The 22076-nt window shown below is 43.5% G+C and overlaps 1 protein-coding gene across 2 annotated transcripts in view; it reads right to left on the reverse strand.

The window, feature by feature from the left end:
• The window catches only part of PHTF2 (putative homeodomain transcription factor 2), a 1000056-nt gene that overhangs the window by 434080 nt on the left and 543900 nt on the right, over positions 1–22076 (reverse strand). For both annotated transcript variants that reach the window (XM_069628039.1, XM_069628040.1), the window contains exon 5: positions 10363–10432. In XM_069628039.1, the coding sequence (XP_069484140.1) occupies positions 10363–10432 (70 nt within the window). The remainder of the gene's footprint in view (positions 1–10362; positions 10433–22076) is intronic.

The raw sequence follows: 22076 nt of genomic DNA on the forward strand, positions 1-22076 counted from the left end.
GAAGTTGCCTTAGAAAGTCCAAGCACACCTGCCCTGCACTTTGACAGCAGACGGTGCAACGTCTTCCACAATGAGCGGACCGTCAAAGCGGGGTTCGTCCCACTTCTTCCTTGTGTGGTTGAGGATTAGGACCGCATCTCCGGGGAAAAGTTAGGGAAGACAAAGTTCTTTAGATTTACTTGTTGAAGCATCTCCTGTGTTCTTTACTGCCCTACACCCTTGTCGCTGCAGCTGCCCTGAAGTGACAGATGCTTAAAGTCATACAATTCAAATAGTCACGCAATTCCATTCCTAGCAAATCTGCAGTTGGCTGAGCATCACTTATAACTCTGGATGGAGGCATTAGGGGGTTCTCATTCGTCTCCGTTTCACTATCTTGTGAGTGGGGTGAGATGGTGGTCAGAACCCGGTTGGTTCCTTAAATCATAAAATGCCAGTGGTAGGCAATGCAATCACCCTTTCTTCAAGGTAAGCTTCAATTTGGCTATTCTTTCTTTAAGCAAACCATTGAACCTCTCACATATCCCATTTCCTTGTGGATGATAAGCCGAAGAAAACTTGTGCTTTATACCAAGCAACAAGCTGATCTATTCAAATATTTGATATGCAAAATGTGGGCCATTATCAGACCTCATTACATCACATACTCCCCATCTAGAAAATACTTCCCTCACTAAGAATTTTGCTGCACAGGTGGAATCTGGTTGTGTACACGGACCTGCTTCAATCCACCTTGAAAAGGAACACACTACTACAATCAAGTATCTATATCCATTAGATACTTGTATCATGTCGACATAGTCGATATGCAAATGCTGAAAAGGGCCATTAGGTCTCGGAATAACTCCCCTAACTGTGCGCAGTGTATGCTCAGCCGTTAACTTTTGGCACACAAGACAATTCACTACATAAAATACAACATGATCTAATCGATTTGGTACAAACCAATCTGCAGCGAGAATCTCCCTCGTTGTGTGCGCAGGGTGGTGTAGCTGTTCCAGCGCCACCCCTAATAAGGCTACAGGCATCACCGGTTTACCAGTGTTGTCTTGTCACCACAATGCTTCGGAGGGGTTTAAAGAACACCCTCTTCGCGTCCACAAATTTGTTTCTTCTTGAGGTGCTTCGCCCTGCACCTCTACCAACTGCATTTTTGACAGGATGACTGTACCTGAAAGTTATAACCTAACAACCATTTTTTCATTCACATTAAGAGTTTCAACATTCATCCTCTCCTTCTCTGTATTTGCTACGTGCTTGGCCTCAATATCTGCTGCTCGATTTCCACGCAACATAAAATCTGCCCTTACTGTGAGCTGCGCACTTGACTGCGATGCTTACTGGGAGTTGTAGCCTATCCAATAAGGCAGCGTGCTGCACTGGCGTGCCATCCTTTCAGTGGTAGCCCCTCCTTTTCCAACGTACTAACCCTGCGTGCACCATTTATGACACATAGGTGGAGTCGCTGTAAGCTGTTACTTCCTGATCTGTGTGATCCTCGAGCGCAAGTATCAATGCCAATAATTCTGCAGCCTGCACTGAACAATGAGATGGCAATCGAGTACTTTTAAGCACCCGAAATCCCCATTAGCCGTGTGCTTTATCACAGCGGCACATGTATACCTCTGTCCACCATTTTGATCGATCCTTGAAGAACCGTCAATGAAAACAATCTCTCCTCCTGCTAATGTGTTCTCTTTTATTTTAGGGATTTCATCATAGAACTCTTCATAGTTTGCGCAATCGTGTTCAGACTCTCCTTCTGTCATTGGCTCAGCTATAAACATGGCAGGATTCACTATTTTACATCAGACTATTTTAATCGCTAGATTCGATATAACTACCTCATAGGCAGAAGCCCTTTGAGATGTCAATGTGCCCTTTGATTTCTCTAGCTTGTACCCCAACATGGTTCTCTGCATGAGTACTGCTGTCATAACAGTGCCATCTGTATGTGAGAATAAAAATTCCTCAGCTTAACTGGGAATCACTGAAACTGGAGCAGTGCAAATTGCTTTTCTCAATTCATCAAACCCCTCTTCCATTTCCTCAGTCCACACAATGTTTTCCTGCGTTGCCTGTGCCTTCTTTAAAGCCTGCAATAGAGGACTTCTATACGAGCTATAGTCAAAGACCAATGCCCTGACATAATTACATAATCCCAAAAACCTCTGCATATGTTTTGTCTGTGGCTTGGCTGTTTTTAAAATAGTCTCAGATCTTTCAGGGGTAACTTTTTTTCCTTCATGTGAAATCAATTGGCCTATGTATAGCACTTCTTGTTGACAATATTGTAACTTTTCTTTGTCAACTTTATATCCTTTGTCAGCAAGTATAATCATCAGCTGAACAGAATCACGTCTGCACTCTTCCTCTGAGGTGCTGCAAACTAAAATCTCATCTACGTATTGCAAAACAATGCTTTCTAAAACAATATTGCTTAAGTCCATCTGAAGGACTATTGAAAAATCGATGGACTCTCAATACCCTTGCGGTAAACGAGTACTTTCCAAGTGTTTGTCTAAAGGTAAATGACGTCAAATCCTGCGAGTCCTTGTGCAATGGGATTGAGAAAAACTCGTTTTTTAAGTCAATCACCGTAAAATATCATGCTTCAACAGGTATAGAACATAGGATTGTAGACGGGTTAGGAACTAGAGGGAACTCTGCTTCTACAATCTGGTTTATCGGTTTAAGACCTTGAATTAGTCTCCAAGACATGCCTTTCCCTTTTTTCACAGGATAAAAGGCTGTGTTACAAGGTGACTGACGTCACTAAAATAACCTTATCCATCATGGCGGAAATAATCTTAAAAATACCTTCACCTGCTTCTCGAAACAGGGAATACTGTCGTGCTCGAAGTAAAATTGCTCCTGGTTTTAAATTTAATCTCCACTTCTCCAGCCCCCTTCAGTAGGCCTTCGTCATAGGGGCCGGTGGTCCACAATGAAGCTGGCACTTTCGCCATGTCTTCATCGAAATACTCGGGACGCTTTTGTGCCATCATCATCTTCGGAGGAACTTCTCTTTTAATTGTTTTCACCCAGTAAGTGATGTCTATGTTATATATTACTTCGTCATCAGATGGATGATCTCCAAACAGATTATCAGTGACGTCAGTCAATCTGTAACTGTCCCTGATGGCGATTAGTGCGCACCATTGTCTGCCTTAATCATCATTTCCATCAAGCAAATCCATTTCTACTCGCACTATGACTGTGCGTAGCTTTAAGGGAAAGACTTGTCCTTCCTCTTCAAGCATAGGTATTCTTCGTCTGAACCAAAATTCAATCGGGTGTTCTCATTGCTTTGCCTACTAGGCCTGGTTGACATGACAACAGAATGCGTACTCCATAATAAAAAACCTCTGGTTCCAGCTGTATTGCTCTTGCAGCTATTTGTCCTGCAAAAGCCATAATTTCACACACGTTTAAATAATGCATTCCTAGTGTTGAACACACTATGCCTTCATCAGTAAATTAACTTGACATATTCAACTTTGTCATTAAATCTCGTCCCAATATATTAACAGGTCTTTGCCTTGAATATAGCAGTGGCACCTTCATGTCACATTCTCCTATAGAGACTGGTAATTCTTCATTGAAAGGAACTCTACTTGTAGCGCCTATGAACCACCGCCACCCCCTAGGTATTCAAGGCATTGCCAAACATTGATAATGTTCCCTCTCGTATGCATGAGCGCGATGCCCCTGTGTCTACCAAAAACGAAAAATGTTTGCCTCCTATACCGACATCTACCCTCGGTTCCTCATGAGGATTTGCCGTCACGGATAGTATTGAACACATCCGGTCTCAGTGAGCTGTCATATTGCGGGTACAGTCTCATTCCATCACTCGTAAAAGGATTCCCTCCATCGACAGGGACACCCACTATCCTAGGAGTCATTAACTGTCCTGTGCTGTGCTTGTGTTTTGCTGAAGCTGCACAGGTGACTGCAGCGACTGCCTTTGTGGCGGATTAACTGCTACCTGCTGCATTTGCAAGCCTTGCTGCACTCTCGGCGCTTGCTGCTGCATTTGTTTGATTCTGAGCAAATCCATCTCCATTCTGCTGTGAATATACAGGAGGATTTGACATCCCGATCTTGAAAATTGGCCATTTTGCACTAACCCTGGACTTCTACACATGCAAGCAAAGTGCCCCGTCATTCCACAAGTCCAACATACAGGCGGAGGTCTCCCAACCTGCCAATTGTGCATATTGTGATCATTCTGCATATTCTGAAACCCAACTTGGCTATTCTGAAAGCTTCCCTGATTATTCTGCCAATTCCCTTGATTACCTTGCCAACCTCGTCCTTGAAATACTCTTCCCCATGCAGCAAATCCACTATTGTTTAGATAGAACTGCCTTTGATTATTCACCTGCAGCTTGTTCACTGTGAATTCGATCTGTCTACACTAGACAACATTGCCCCTTCAATGCCATATTTTGTCAATTTTTTCTGCACTAACTTCGCCTCTTCACCCTTCAAGATATCTTTTTTTGTGATTCTTTTCTTGCAGGAGTCTGCAGCAATGCGCAATGGTCAGCTGAATCTCCGACCACAGTTTGCCTGCATACCCATTAACTTCTTGAGCTGCTTTTGTACTGGCTCTGGCAGCCCTTGGCATAATATATGATAGAATATCGGTATAGATTTTCCCCAAGCTTCGCGTGTTTCCCAAGCCTCCGGAAAATGTTTAATATAAACAAGCGGGTCATCCCGTCATGCATCTTTTTCGTCATAGCTCCCATATCAGACGTGTCCGGATACAGTACTCGAATCGCTTTCCATACTGCCGCTCTAAAGTTATTGAACAGTGCTCAGTCATGAGCAGTGTTAACTGTAGTTACACCAGCATATCTTGCCCTTGACCAAACGTCATCAGCTCTCTCACCAAGTATGCCAAACAGGAGACCATTAATGTCCCCTATAGCCAATGTATTTCCTTCTGGCATTTTTTCTAACTCGTGTATCCATTTCCCAGCGCCAGAAGTTAAACTCTGGAGTTTAAACCTTAAATTATCCTTATTCATCTGGGGCCATGGTATATACTGTGGTCTGGCCCCTCCCTTTTCCAATAAGGGAAACTGCGAAGTCCCAAACTCATTCTCATCATTTGTCTGTCCACCGCATGGACGATATTCCTGCATCGCCTTCTACCTGGCAATGATCTTAATCTGCTTACATAAGGCAGCGACTCCCCCCTCTCACCATGGAGGTCCCCTTTAGGTTGGCCCGACTGCGTCAATAGTTCTTACGCCCTAGGTACAGGTGCGTTTAAATCCAAACATCTTACTTCCTTATCATGAGGCTTCCTCTGTGTCATACAACTTAGTGCTCTCAAGCCGATCATTTTTTCCCTTCCCCTGACTCTTTCTGAGCTCTCATGTCATGGTATACTTTAACTCTAGGAGCATTGGGGAAGCGACCGATAAACTCGTCTTTTAGATTTGCTCTAGACAGGCCTAGTAATGACTCGTATTCTGGAAAGAATTCCTCTATATCCTCCTGTGCTACTTGTGGATTTGGATTCCTTACTTCCTTTTCCAGGCGATCAAGATTGCATGCTCTCTTCCTTCTTTTGCGTTCCATATCATCGTCAAATTCTCTTTGCTTTCTTGCATCCTCTCTCACTCGTCTTCCTCTTTTTTCTTCATATCCCTTCTCTCATTTGCCCTTTGTATCTCATCCCTTTGTCTCTGTATTCTTTTTTTCTCTAAACTTTTGCTCTTCCTCGTCTATTCTTTTTCTTTATAGTATTTCCTGCTCATCAGTTGTCCTTTGTCTATTGTCACGTTTACTTTGCTCCTCTGCTCTTCTTTTTTCGCTTGCTCATCTTGATCTAACTGTTCTTGTCTGTAAATCCTTCCTTTTCCCGCTTCGTCTTTCAATCGTTCCTCCCTTTCTTTATCTTTTTTATCTTGCTCGTCTTGATCATCTGTTTTACGTCTTCGATGCCTTTAGCATCGAGTTTAAGCAAAATCTGACCACCCATCCATCCGTTATGTAAGAGCGCTCATCAGCTTTATCTCTTTCTCCTTTCGACCTCTATTTCTCTACCTATGTCTAGAGATGTGCTTGGTCGATCACTTCTCTCCTAATCGCGTCTCTCCTTGTATCTCGGGACTTTAGAGATTACATCTTTCTCAGTATTTTTTTTCTGGGCCCTCATCACTACTTTGCATAGGCGATTCATATGCCGGGTTGCTAGACCCTTCCGCTGCTTTTAGCTCCCTCAATGGGTATAACCCATCTTTCTTATTCTCGTCTTTTATTTCAGACGGGCGGGTGAAGCAGAGGGCTCTTCACCCCCCTCTTTGCATATATAAAGTATCCAATCTATAGGAGGCGGCTCATCTCGCTCCTCCTGGTACATTTTCCAGAGCTCGGAGCTTGCTAGGCGCTTGTCTAGCTTCTTCCCAGTATATACTGCATGCAAATATGTTGTCATATGCTGCAGCACTACTTTCGATAGTGACCTTCCTTGTGGCCACGGCATAAACATTTTATCTGCTGTTCCTTTAACCCATTCTGCACTATACTGTCTAATTTTAGGTGCATGTTTCGGCAACTGCTTGCAGAGATGCACAAGAGGAGTAACCTCCTCCATTCTTGATTCATCACGTTTTAACCTGTTAATCTCTTGTTTGCTTTTATCACAGATTTAAAAATACGTGTCAAGAAAATACAATATGAGCGAGCACCAACCGTCGCAAGTTCCAATCCCTTTGATCACAGTTTTTACTTTGATCTTGCTAAAAAACAACCATCAAGTGCAATTAAAAACAATCCATTTCTTTTTTCCATCTATGATGGCATCATCTTTAAAACCACATAAAAGACAGACCAACTCAATCGGTCACAAATCTTCTACGATCTTCTCTTTAAGACTCGTCTTGCCCTCTAAAATAATTAATCCGTTTTCTACGTCATGCACTACGTGACTCTAGGTTTAAATTTCTTCTAACGTTCTTCAAAACTTAGGTATGGGCGTACCCTCTTTATCATGGCCTCTCACGATATTTCTGATTGCTTGGCCACAATCAAGTCAATATCTATTCAACATGTTAACACTCTTATTCTCACGTTAGGTTTATCCCACCTCCCTCTGTTACTCTTTTTCCCTCACCACTTCCCTTCATTTACTACGCATTTGCCACTCTCCTCAGTTTCTACTCACCATTCGCATGTTCATCTTCTGATTCTCGGAATCGCACGCCTCTTTTACTGCCTCTTCAAACTGTCGTCTGATCAGCTTCTCATAGACGTGGGAGGGGATTCTATGGAAACTAGGGGACCTGTACCACCCGCCTTGCAAGGTCTTGATAATTACACTAACCACTATCTACAGGGATCTTCATGTCTTGTCAGCCAAATGGCAAAAGTCGTGCGATATTTCCGGGACTCTAAACTTTACTTATGTCGATGGATTTTTTAATAAAACATCCCCTCTCTGCTACCAAGTGAGCTGGATATCCAAGCCCCTTTGAGGAGTAGCAATTACCCTTGAGATGGATGGGGATGCAGATTTTATTCATACATCAATAATAGTCCCGGGTAGATTGGAAAAAGGAAAGCTGTTTTAATGTCAATTTTCTAAAACAGGGAGTGCGATTATCGGCACTCGCTCGATCCTCTTACTCAACAAATCTTACAAAAAACGGCAGTTATATTAGGGAAATTCCAAAGTCATCCTCCATGGCAAACTACAAAAACCTATTGAAGGAAGCGATAGGCTCGAAGTGAATATCTAAATATCAGCATAGAAAAGTGAAGGAAAGTGATAGGGTACTTAACAGGTGGGGCAACTAAGCCCTCCCCTCAAAATGGCCATTATGAACGTCACTAAATTCACGACGTCCCATTGGCTGCACAAACTATAGGCCCTTTCATTACACGGTCCTCTTCAATTGGCTGGCTTCTAACCCCCGTCAGTACTTTTCCACCTACGTCTAGCAGCTTGCAGGCTGAACATCCAGTTGCTGGGGAGCTCTTCTTAACACTAGCTTCCCACCAATTAGCAAATCAATCCATCATCACACCTCAATGGTCAAGTGTCAATTGGGGCTTTGAAGCTTGGCCTTCAGTTTGTACTATGCCCTTGTGCGTAGGTGTGATGACCTTGTTCGTCCAACTTCATTCTTCCACGTGACTGGAGACCATGGAATCTAGCCTTTTAGTGTATTAAAATACTATTTGCTAATAGTCCTCTGACTTCTTTTGCTTTGATTAAGCCTTCTGAACAGGAGTTTGTTTTTTCACACGATTTGTATCCAATGTCAGTTCACTCCAGTTTGATAAGGCCTTGGTTTCTTGGCTCATCCAACTCCTCCTGCTGAGATTCATTTTGTAATTCAATTCTGCTTTTTTAACTGCGACACACTGGAAATGAGGCCTTCTTATAACTGTCCAGCACTGCTATAATATATTGGCGCTTGCTGCAATCTATTCACTATAAAGCTAGCCTCAAGATTACTTTGTCTGCTTGCGTTTCTGTTGCATCTGTACATGTATAAACTAGCTTAATATCTTCATCTGTTTCTATGGCATAAGCTTCTTCACCTTGATCCCAAGATGTCACTTATCCTTGATACTGATGCCTTCTAGAATATCTGCATTCTCTGGTCTCTGCATCTCTTCTGTAGACGTCAGCTCGATTCTGTGTCACATCACCATTCGTCTTTGCCATTTATCTACTCTGCTTCTTCAGGGATTTCATTCAAATGGCCATCATATTTTCTTGTATGCAGGTACGGTTTTCTCAATGGGTACCTTGCCTCCCAGATCTTCTTAGGTACTGGTACTGCCATACTCTGCTCTTTGTCCGTTTAACTGCTCCGTGTATGTCTCATACTCTGGTTTCCAACAGACAGGTAATATGGCCGGGGCAGTTGGAGTAGAGGTACTTGGCTCCTCCTCTACACGAGAGGTAGACAATGGGTAGGGATTGAGTACTGCCTGATGAAACCGGTGACAGTAGGCAAATGGCTGTGGGCCCCCAGGAAGGAGATACCCAATAAGGTGCTGCAGCATATAATACTAGGCTCACTATAGAGGCTGGGGTGGGTGAAGACAGAGAGGAAGGGCGTCACCACATGGCTGTCACCTCTTAGCCATATATGGGGTCCTCCCATCAGGGGTGACATTCAGGAGCCCATGCGGTCAAGGGCGACACCTTTATAACCTGCAAGGAACTCGGGGATGAGCTTCACCTAGAAGCACTCTCCATCTTTCATTACTTACAGTTGAAGGGGGTGCTAATGTCTGAAAAGTGGAAAGGGACACGGCGATGACGGAATCTATTCTTAGCAGGGCTACATCGATGAAGGGGCTGACCTTCAGCGTGTGCATGGCTCTGCTGGTGGCGAGGGGAGGGCGGACAGAAGCCCAGAAGAAGAGATGGGAAAAGGATGTCGGGAGGCAGCCTAATGAGCAACAATGGGAGCGCCGCTGTAAGAATACACACAGTACATCAATTGCATGTCAATATAAGTCACACGGCCTGAAGCTCCTGTATAGATGGCAATTCACCCCAGAACGCTTGTCAATAACGTATGCCGGGGTGGACCAGACTTGCTGGAGGGGATGTGATGAGAGGGCCAACTACTGGCATATGTGGTGGACCTGCCCCAGGGTGCAGTGCTTCTGGAAAGGTGTTGGGGTGGGTCAAGAAGCTGGAGGGAATACAGAGAGCCAGGGACCCCTTGCTGGTGGTGTTTGGTATTGTGGAGGGGGTGGGAAGAGCGTTGGTCACGTCTGCCACACTTTCTGCTCTTGGCAGCCAGAGTATGTATGGTAATCAGGTGGAAATGTCCAGAACTACCTAACAAAGTAATGTGGCTCACAAGGCGAGGGAAATATATGAGATGGAGAACATCACAGGGGCATACATGATCTGCACCCCGCAATGGAAATGGAATGTGCCCACTTCCTTAGCAAACACGACATGCAGCCTGAGGCTGATCCTTTCAAGGACGGGCCGGACGGTGTGGACGGGTGAGGGACCAAGGCATGCATAGGTCTACACAATGGGTGACTGCCCCGAACCGCGAGGGGAATGCACACGCTCTGCAAACCCGAGTGGATGATGGAACGTAATCACGTGCCATGAACATAGACGCATGTAAAGTCTGTACACACGGGCCAGGTTCCCATTTTTCTAAATTTGCTGTGCAAAGAATGCTCTGGTACATTGTCCCCCAAACCAGGCATCCCATAAGGCCAAAGAAAAGAACACTGGACATACTCGTAACAGTATGCAAAATGGTTCAAATTGACCCAGCCTTGGCAAACAATAAAAAACCAACAACCATAAGTAAAGAAACAGTTAACTAGAATTTGTGATAAACTTACCTCTTACAAGGTCGACATCTATGAGGTCTGGTTTTACATGTCCCGTTTTCTTTGGTTTGTTCTTCAAACCCTATAATACCAGATTAAACAATTTCAGCAAAACTATTTTCATTAGAACTGGACATATTTTATTTTCACTACTTCTATCTGGATTAGGACTATCATTTAATTAAAAAGGGAATGTAAAAGGTTAACAACCATGTTCAATTGAGTAAACTAAGATTCCCCATAATTAGTGGCAACCTTCATCCCCATTAAAATAATGTCAGCTCACAATAGGAAAGAGTGAGATGTGATAAAGTTTCATTAAAACATAGCAGAAGCACACCCTTCTGTATTCAGGCAACAGCCATGTTGCTGCTGGCTCAGACTTCATTTTTCCCCTATGCTTTGCCAAAGTTATAATTTGTGTTCTTATATAGCATTACATGCTGGATTCATCAAGCTTCTAAGTAATGTTAGTCAGTGTTATTACTACTGTTATTTCTACACACAAAAATATGCTACTGTATATTTAGAAATTGGAGTTCAACTGAATTGAGGTGGATGTCTGCATCCTGTAACTAAGTCACTCGGCCGTAAAAACAAGAGACAGGAGAACTCTGAGGGTGAGGGGGAGCCACCCACTCCATGAAGTGACCCCGGGAGGGGGTAAATGCGGGATCCCCCTAATCCACCCATGTCTGGCAAAAGAGACCAATGGCACATTGGTTTCCTACAGATACTCAACCAGCATAAGATCAATTTAGAAAAAACAACACCACGTGTGTGCGCTCACACACACACACACACACACACACACACACACACACACACACAACCACCCCGGAGGAGAGAAAGACATACACCTCTTAGCTTAATCAGGGGGTATTGCGTATATTTTTTGACAATAATTACTTTGTGGTAATTTACAATGAAGTAATTACTTAGAAATTACTTTGACAAACATGGGTATTTAAGGGTAAAGGGTTAAAAAAAGGGGGGCGCAAAGAGGGTTTTGGGGAGGGGTAGAGGAATGAAGGGGAAGGGGCGATCCCTCCCAAAAGAAACTAACTTTTTGTAGTAATTACTTTGTAGTAAATTACCAAAGTAATTACTGTCAAAGAAATTACATGGAACCTCATATGCTGGACTGTCTCAATAAATTGCATAGGAAATAGGTTAACAGATGACAGAACAAATGGCATGAAGGTATAGGCCAGGGAAACCACAGCTACCTGATGGAAGAGAGAATCCTCCAATACCAAAAGTACGGGAAGAAGAGAATGCATCTTTATCAAACCTCAGATTGCCAGTGAAAGTGACAATGAAAAGCCAATTTGGCCAATGCTGCTCGTTTATGTAAGGTACAAACAGACAGCAATATGCTTTTAGAGACACAAGCTACATTTCATGGACGGTGGCCAATGAGCCTGAAACATGTCCAATTGCTTGTGGTCTTGAGCACAAGGATTATGACCTAGCTGTGGGGGAGGTAAAAGGTCTGATTTGCATATGGTCCTTTTTTAGGACAGTTTTTCTGACGTCCAACTAAGGGCTTAGTAAAACCATACAACTTAGTACTAAACTCCATTCTTAGTATAAGTCTGGGCAAACGGAGTATTTGGTAGCATAGACAAACAGCCAGGCTTATCTCAGGAGGGAGCGAGGGCTGTAGGAAGGTACAAAGAACCTGTAGCATACACATGGTTCAACAGAAACATTAACACCCAGAAGTATAACAAATAAAGGTTTATTATAGATACAAATAGGCCAAGGTAAATCTTGGTGGTTAAGTACTTTGTCAGAGTCAAACACATTATAAATACAACACAATGCTGAAGATACACAGACCAAAGCATAGACCTTGTTCAGAATCACTAACAGTATTTCTAGCCAAGTCAGACCTAATCATACACATTTAAAATAGAACACACCTATTTAGGGAGGGGGGAGGTAAAACCACACGTTACTTTTAGATTACTTTCAGTAATTCAAGGGTAGAAGACCCAGTCAGTCATGCAGTGACACTCCGCTAAGAAATCACTTAGTAAACTAACCCTGTTACCAGGATACTGTATTGAATAGTGAAACACAAATTCAAGTAACAGTATACACCTATAAGTACATTCAGGATAACCTTCAGGTATACCAGGCGAGTAAGACCTAATGTTGTAATAAACTATTCCAGTCGCTTTTCAGATCAGTGGAACACAGATTAAGGTAAGCAATAACTTATTTTATGATGGCACAAGGCAGGCCAAGGTAAATAAAACCCACAGTACACTTATTAAGAATTGCACACAGCTATTCAAAGTAAGTAAAACCCAAGGCAGACTTATTCTAGACCGGCTATACAGCTGGTCAAGGGAAGCAAGACCCAGTTGGTAAACTTATACACTTTCTTTCTGAAAGAAATCGTTAGGTGAAGCCAACAGCATTACCTTTGGGAAGAGGGGGACTCAATTTACAGGTGAGTAAAATCACCTTATATATACATACTTTTAAGAATGGCAAAACACATTCAAAGGATGGTAATAACTTTTGTAACTGCTCATATTTCAGAAGGACAGTTACCAAACCAACTCTTTATACAAGTAACTTTTAAACACTTGTTCTACTTTTCAAGGCAGAATCCTTTTCTTATCCAATCCTTCCCTAGTTTATTGCATGATAGAAGGATCCTAGTGTTCTAGGAGCCAATTGTAGGCAGGGTGAGATAGGGTTTAGTTGCAGGAAAAGTCAGAGTTCCTGAGAAAGTCTCTTCAAAACCAGTAAGTAGTTCACTTTAGAGTTAGTTAGGGTCCAGAGACGTTGGAGAAGACACCCTAGAAGGATTCCAGCATTGGGCCTGGGCGAACTGGATGAGAGGACTCTCAATCACCCAAAGCTTCACAGGAATAACAAAAGGCTTAAGGTAAGTAATAGCCCAACCAGCACAGTACCTCAGCACGGAAGAAGAGTTTGCAGCAAGACGTCTTCAGTATCTGCAGCCAAAAACCTGGTTGATTAATTCCTTGTCGTGAAGACTGACAGGACAGGACACTGGAAGGGAATTTGCAGCAGAGGTCAATGGGGGCAGCGCCAGGCAAGAGTTTCTTTGTGGCTGGATGCGGCTCTCTGGTTTTTGCGTCCTTTTCAGGAGCCAGGAGAAGACTGAATATCACCTGTCGGACTCTCGTCGCTAATCTGGTCCAGAACTCTGGTGAGGTGACTTCAATGACTCAAATCGTGTCTCTGGAGAACCAGGACGAGGCCACTAAAGTTTCAGATGGATCCTGAAAGACCATGCAACACACAATGGCTTGAGGTACCAGGGTATTGGGGTATTGCGGCCTTGCAAGGTTGCAGCACGACATGGGGTGGCTTAAAATGCAGGTCTTCTTGAGTCCAGTGGCGATCACCAGGTTCTGGGTCGTTTTCAGGACCCGCAGGTTGATTGGAAGAAAGGCTCTTCTGTCACTGGAAATCACAACAGCAGTCTTTTCTTCACCTTACTTTTCGGTTTCAGCTCCAGCGGTCGACTTGTCAGCAGCTGCCTGGTTTGGAGTATTTATCAGGAACTAGAGCACAACTTCTGCATGCTCTCCCTGCATTGTACAGCAAGGGGCGGTCTGGCTGTCCAATCAGGACAGCCAGCCCATAGTGGGAGTTGGTTCCTTTCAAGCAAAGTGAAAGACAAGAGTTTTGACTCCTCCCTCGCTTCCTGCCTTCTTAGACACTCTGGAGCCTGTGCGTGGAATCTAAAGAATTCCTGCCGAGGACAAAACTTCCACTGAGGTCGTTTCCACCTAGAATGACACGAAGACCTCGGAAACAGCAAGCACAAGAAATTGTGAAAAAATGAGCAGCCCACCATTTTAGCAAAATGGTGGCCGTTTTGATCATTACCGAGGCTGAATTAACAGCCTTTGAGTATTAAAGACTAAAAGTCAAAGGTAAAACCACTGCCACCAGCCATTCATGTAAACTCGCAATTGTAACAAAATGTTACCAGGTAAGAAAGGGGATACATTGTAACCCCCCCCTCCCAACACCCTCCCCAGCACTCCACATAAGGTGGGGTGTGCTGGCTCACTTACACAAAATGTAAAGGGGATGAAAATCCCTATTAACTACTTGGGAACAGTAGTTCACCCAAGTATAAGAAAGAGAAATGAACAGGGGAACCCAAAGGTGCAACCCAGTCTAAGCCCCCAAAGTTATAGGAAACTAACTTCAACCATACACTATGGAGAGACATAAAAAGGTCACCCATAAAAAGTGTAAAAGACTAAGTGAGAGGGGGAAAAGATTCCTCTTCACCTAGGGACAAGGTAAAATAGTTACCTAGTCAAAGCAAAACGTTCTGGGGTTGACACAGGTCAGGAAGATTTATCGTGGATATGAAGAACTTTCCCAACATCCTTCGATAATGCCATGGCAGGCTGAAAAGCTATGGTCTTGAAGGTTGTCCAGAGCAATATCAGAGGATATGATTATTCAAAATCTTCCAGCCATCACCTTTCTGTTTGCTTATGTGCCATTTAAGGCACAGAGCACATCAAAGCCAAGTCAGGACTCAAAATAAGACAACATGGTTCATACAGGGAGCTTTGAATGTAGGTGCTTTTCCCCCCCACTACTGTGAGTTTGAATCAAGGAGCTGTGCATTCTAAAAGCGCTCAGAATTGATTAGATGGATTGCTGGGAGGTAGGTAGGAAAAGTAGTGCATCTAGATGGATTTGTGGGGGTAGGAAATGGGCCGTATTCGGGTGTAATTTGGAGGTAGGAAATGTGCTACACTTAACTGGATTGCTGGGGCAGGAATGCATTAACACTTAGATGGATTGTCAGAGGAATATCTCATACCTAGATTGTGAGACAATGGAATTGTGTTACCCTTAAATAGGTTACTGGATAGGAAATGTGTTACACTGATCTATGAAAGACAAGCAATGCGTTACACTAAGATGGATTGTTAGTGGAAATGTGTTACTCTTGAAGACTTGTGAAGTTTAGCACATGTTTGCATTAGAAGAAGCAGCGTAGTCTTAGAAGGCTAATTTCTCTTCAAGAAATTAGGCAGGCACCCGTATGGCCAGTGTGCATATTAAATCCATCTGGGAATGGCTATTTGTGCTGCGCCAAGGAGGTCAGCCGTCTCTACACCCCAGATCGGTGCTGTTAATCCCTCCATTAAACTTAAAGGATTCAAACTCAGCCTTGGTATCCTGATATCGCAGATAGTAGATAGCGGTTACATAGAACCAAGACTATAAAGGTAGCCTGTCCATGGCAGATAGAGAACCCTACTACCCTAAATGCTATGGTAGACGCCTAGTAGATACACTAGGTCAGTCTATTATGCCAAGAAGACATGAGGATAGCGCCCCCCGCACCCCAATGATGCCTAGAAAAGTCTACAAGGGTGGCTGGTCTTTTTTCCACAGACTTTCAGACGGCACAGCAACAAAGATAAGCTCCACCAGTGCTCTTGGTATGTATAAATTAATCACTTTGGTGGACACTCAGCCGCAGGCACGGCAATCCATCCACAGTAGTATGCAGCTACGACTGACAAAATTCGGGCTAGCGGGACACAATATTTTTAAGCCTACTTACACCAGACTATGTCTCAACACCCTGATGTCAGTATGCAGCGAAGACCTATTAGAAATTGGGCACGCTGGACACATAGCAAGCATCTAGCACTCACGTTATCTCCTGACCTCTCAGCACCCATCCACCTGCCTGACCTTTGTGGGTTTTTTCTACCGGAACCTTGCCAGCCCTGCAAAGCCTTATTGTGTCTAAATACACACTCATTCTAATCCCACTCTGTGATCTCAAACACTCAGGGATTCGATCCAGCAAGGGCGTTCACACTACCAGCTGTTTGAGAGTACAAGAATAGTAAAAGGCACTATATAAATGACAATTACAATACAATGAGCTATGATCTGGGGTTGGAAAGGTAGCTTAAGCAAGCTAGCCTTCTGGTTCTAGGTCCCATTGCAGGATTCTAGCACAGACCAAGGTGAGCAAGGCTACCCTTGCATTGTTACAGTGCGTGAAGTCACAGGGGTCTGGGTCAGTAAATGCTGGCCTAACAAGAAGAGTGCAAGATAAGAAAACTGTAAAGGTCTTCAATAGAGTAGAAGCTCTCTAAATATCTCAATACATACAAATAGTCTATGCGAGATAGGAAGCTAGAGAAGCCCAGACGAACATGCTCAGACAGAGAAGGGCATTGAAATGAAATTGGATGAACAGCCATCCCCCTTGGAACATGACCATAGGAAGATAGACAAGCATAGTGACCAATCAAAACGCTTGAAAATAAGGTTGCAACCATGAATAACCAAGTGCACAAAATGGTGGATGGAGAGACAATCCTTCAGAGGACGATCGCAGATGGATCTGCACAGAGCTTAGGAAGCTAGTGAAAAGAAAGCATTATGAACTGCTTTGGTGTTTGCTCAACACTTACAATCTAATGAAGACTTGTTTGTGCCCCTGGAAAATGGCAAGAGAAGGACCAAAATGAGAAATCTAGGATCTTGCTTCTGAAGCAGAAGGAAGGCTGTGCTAAAGATGTTCTGATGAAGCCTCTTCCGATTGCTCTTAATTTGGGGTGGGCATGCATGGCACCCTTAATAGGTACATCATACATATGGTTTCCTGGTTTAGGGGTTTAATCTTTACTGCTGGGGGTGTTATCCAGTGTTTTCAAAAATGTTCAGAATCTGTGTATCAGTTTTTTCCCCCCATTTGCCCCCTTAAAAAATTGCAGATATCTGTTTTTTTCCAGTGTGTACACACAAATATTCTTTTATGGTTTCATTGCGTGTATAAGTAGGGCAATGTGTCTCAGAGTAAAATGTTATGAACACTTTCCGGAGAATTAAGATGAATGTGCTAATCCAGTAATATCTAACATTTCTACAAGTCAAAATGATTGTAGTAAATCATGCAATGCTTTTTCCAGGGACTCTTGGCCCATTCTTGCCCTTTTTCTTCCCATGAAGACTGATTTGTGAAAACGACCTTTCAACATTGTAGAGACTTCGAATTTAGAATAGAAGGCGTAGTGTGATTAAAGGGATTTGTCCGGGGGCACTGACGCTGGTGGCGATAAGTATTATTTTGACTGTCAAATTAATAAACGCCAAGCAGATCATGGATTAACAAGTGCTGCTCAATACAAAACGAGAAGTGAATCTCATTAATGTACCCCCAAGGTTTGACTGGAGGGGGTGAGCAGGCCAAAACTGTTTGTCGGGTGCAGGAATATCAGGGGATCTTATAGCAGAATGTTTAAAAGGCAACACAGCAGGTTAGGTGATTGTGGCTGAGATGTTTTATGTTTATATCTTCCTGTAAATCATATGGCTTTTTTCCTATTCTTGCTGCAACATGTGCTTTAAAATGTGCTGTTTGGACTTGGGGTTGAGCATCGCTCTCTCCCGTTGCTTCACCTTGTGTGGAACCTTTGTGCCCATAGCGAAAATCAAAAGATGCCACCCATGAATATACGCACAGTAAGTGAACATATGTTAAAGTGAAATATACAAATGTAGTTCCCCTTAGAAGAAAGTGTGCAAGACTAAAGAGCATTGGACTTTGTTAGGGAAACCGTGTACAATTGTGACATTATTACCCACAACTTGACTTGCTAACTACAAATAAAAATGCAATTCAGCAAAAGGCAAAAAATGTCCTTTGAGTTTTGAAAGGCTTATAACAAAATGTAATGTGTAAAAGGGTTACCTGTTTATGTTTGACAAATGCAGGGTTCATCTATGATGGGATGAAAGTATTACATTCTACCAAAAATAAACACTTTTTTGGTGCTAAATAAGAACATCTGAAAATAATGTAGTTAGTCTAAAACTGTTCTGTGTGACATTGGGCTGGAGGACGGCATAGATTTAGGCAACTCATTTGTGCAATCTGTGTGCTTTCAGAATGAAATGCCCATTTGCATTTCTTCACACGGAAAGGTTATAAGTGTCTTGTCCAAAACAATGGTCCCTTAAATGAGCCATCATTTATAAATCGCTCCTAATTTTAAAACTCTACTTGAAGAAAGCAAGTGGTACTTAAGGGGCCTGTAGCTTCCAATTGGCTGCTGAGTGCGGGTGCTCTAGAAAGCCACAGGAGGTTGGAAGGTGATTGTGGAACTGTGGCCTCATGCAAGTCTCGTACATTGAATACTCACACGGCTTTCCTTTTAAAGCTGACAGGTAGTTGACAATTTGCAGCGCTCCTCCAGAAACATACACAGAGGATCTGTGGCCACAAACGGACACTGAAACATCCATGTTAAAAACATGTTTGTAAATACAAATGTTTGTCAGTAGTCAAGGGCTATTTTGAGGCATTTTAGCCAATTTTAAGACATGAATCGACAACCACAAAAAAGGCTCATATTTGTCTACAATGCCTCAGAATAATAGACCACATGAATACAAATATATATTTTTCCAAGAAAACAATGCAACATTTAAGTCCGAATTCATGGAATTATTTGCGTGAAAAATGCAGATTTGCGCGCCTTTCTGGCCCTTTTCCTATTGTCTACCAATCCCCCTCTACAGCCACGCTTTGACCCCCAAACATCCTCCCATCCCTGCTCACACTAAAGCACCACTGGGATAGAGGAAACGGGGTTTCAGATTAAACCTAGGCGGCACCTTTTCTTCTGGGGGTGGGGGTGTTTTTCTGGTGTTTATCAGATTTCACTGAAATACAGCATAGAACACTTGAAACTAAAGGAGCATACGGAGCATATATGGAAACACATTGCCGTCACTGTCGTTGCTGATCGAGAAGTTCAGGAATGGATTCTTAGAAATTGGAGAAAATAACGGAAGGTGACAGCCAAATCTTTGTTGATGTCAGTCAAGCTACAAAGTTAAGTGAATCCTTCATTCTGCTATCCTCTCAAGACTAGGAGGGCTTTGATTGATCATCCTGCCAGGCTAGGGATCAAAGTGGCAAAGTGTTCAATTTTCTGGAATGAAGTAATGATTAAGTGCCGTGAGCATAATGAGAAAAAAAGACCGGATAAGAGACCATGGCCACCAACGTGGGACAGCAAATACCACCAGTAGCCAAACCATGAAACCTTGCAGTATTTTAGCACTTTCATAGAAGCCCCAAGTTAACACAATCAAAACCCACGCCCATTTAATGCTTCTTTCCTTCACTTGGTGTCTACAACCTTTAGTTTGCCAGATGTTTTGGACTACAACTCCCATCAGCCCTAGCCAGCATAGTCAATGCTGAGGGATCATGGGTCATAGTCTTAAACATCTGGATAGCAACAGGTTTCAGACCCCTGCATTAACATACTTAAGCTTGTCACATTCTGCATCCTCAGACTACGAATGATTCCCAGAGGTGATGCCAAACACTGTTGAGGAAGACTTCCCTGCCCTTGAAGCGAGCTCGTAAGATCAGATGAGTTGGCCTGCAGCAGCATCTAACACCCTAATCCAAAACGCAACAATCACCAAAGTGAACCTTTTAAACTTCCATTTTATCACAATCACACAATATTTAAATTGTGCATATTGTAAGGGATCAAGAGGAAGACTCTGGCACTGTAACAAGTTTTGTGTTGGATAGAGACTTGTTTTGAAAACAAAAAGAGGGTTTGGGGAAATCTTACCTATCCCCAACTCCAAGTCGTTTCCCTGCCTCAACAAAACTAAGGAACGTCTGCGTCAGGATGTCTTAATCAAAATTGTTCTCTGTCCTGTGTCCAAAATCCTAAACCGACCCTCACACACTAAACTCAATATAACGGGAAACAGGGATGTCTTTTAGTTGAACACCTGCAGCTTCCTTTGAAAGTTCCAAACGCAAAGTTCTAAAGTTAAGAAAAGAAAATCAATAAAGTTCCCACATAGAAGGGGCCTTTCCATAGAGTTATTCTGTCTCTTCAAATGCCACCTTTGCATATTCCACAATCCCAAGGGGGATGGTTCTTCCCTTGAGTTTTATTTGTTTACACAACGCTTTCAAATATACAATCCTTTTGCAAAAAAGGATCTGGTTCTTCCCTTTCAGTTCAAAATTCAAGAAGGGGGTGGGAGGGCTCTCTCCTCCATAGCCTTCTCAGTTTTTCCACACTTTATTCCACAATTCACATCTGGGGGTCTCTGCTTTTCTCCAATCCCTGGTTTTACCCTCCTGCCTTGGTTTCAATGATTTTGCTACTTGGGTGCGAGTCCCAGACTCGCTGAGCACCTGGTTTACTCTCCTACCAGGGCTTTTTAAGTTTGCTCAGTATTTGAGTGCACATCCCAGGTTTACACTGATCAGCATTCACTCTTCTGTATCCAGGTGATTATGTTCTTCATCTATCTGGTCAACGACCCTTTTCCAGCTGTGTGAAATATCCCGGCTCTCTTATTTGGGCTTCTACGGTATGCAGCAACCGCTCTGAAGCGCCCCGGTATCCCAATCTCTTTCTCTAGGCTTACCGGTCGTCTTTTACAGCTTCAGAGTGTGTTGCGTCTCACGGTTTCCTGTGTGGCCCGTTTGCAGACTCGTGTGAGCGCGTAATGTCGGCTTCTCTGTTCCCGCCTTGCCTTCTTCGCTCGGCAGCTCCTGCTGCCTGTGGTGACAGAGCAGTGACTACCAGACTTCCCTGGACGTTGCTCTCGGCAGTTCCTTGATGGAGTCTGCAGCCTGCTTTCCGCTCGTATCCCAACCAGTGTCAGGAGAATTGAGTCTCTCGTCCTGTTTAGGTGTGCCATATTTAAATGTCCCGGCACCTGTTAACATCTTCCAATGACTAGAACGCGGCGCTGGCTTGCCGCTTCTAGTGATCTTCAAACACTCCATGCCTCCTCCTCGTCTCAGCGTTATGAAAAGGGGGAATGTATATAAGGTTGGTAAACAGTGGAGATTCTTTATCCACACCACAATATGCCATACAAGAATGAGGGGGAAAGGTAAATAGGTGTTAAGGAACCCAGGAAACTGGTCTCCTCCATCTACAAGGGTATCAGCGTCCAGAGAATGGTTCAGCTAGGTAGCTTTAGCATTAAGCGGGGAAACCGCATTAAACAGGGTATTATCAGAGGCACAGTGGAAAGTAATTTGCATGCAGACGTGCAATCTGTCCCTGAACAACCGCCTCAGAGTCACCCATTTTAAATTTCTGCATCAAGCATTTTACTCCCCTGCACAATTACACAGCTCTACCCAGACAGGTCCCCTCACTGCACCAGATACGCTTACGACCCGGCAGACTTTTTTCAAATGGCATGGGGCCACAGATACAGCCATTTTGGATTGGGATAGAACCGGATATGGCTGAGATGCTGTACACTCAATCGCAATACTTGGCAGAACTGGGGATGTTGGCACTGATTGAGGGTGGGCTTAGAATTGAGCAGAATTCGGTGGGTATGGCATCAGTCATAGCTTGGTCTTTCATTTCTAGGGCCTGGGGAAAATTGCAAGGCACTGAGCTTCCGAGAATGGATGAACCACATGAATATGTGCGAAAGAAGGGAAACGCAATATGCTGCATCTTTGCCAAACTTGCAGCAAACCGCTGAACTATTGGGGAACCCTCAGAACATATATGCCTGCTGATACTGATGACTGACTCGACACCCCACCCAGGCGGGGATACGGATTAGATGATTTGCTATTGTAAATGACCCAGGACTAGAAGAGACCGCCATGTCCCGGGCGATTAAGAACCTGTGGACTTGTATTGGGAGGATGG

Source organism: Ambystoma mexicanum, chromosome 12 (genome assembly GCF_040938575.1).
Source record: "Ambystoma mexicanum isolate Mex_15411 chromosome 12, UKY_AmexF1_1, whole genome shotgun sequence".
In the NCBI taxonomy this organism is placed as follows: Eukaryota; Metazoa; Chordata; class Amphibia; order Caudata; family Ambystomatidae; genus Ambystoma; species Ambystoma mexicanum.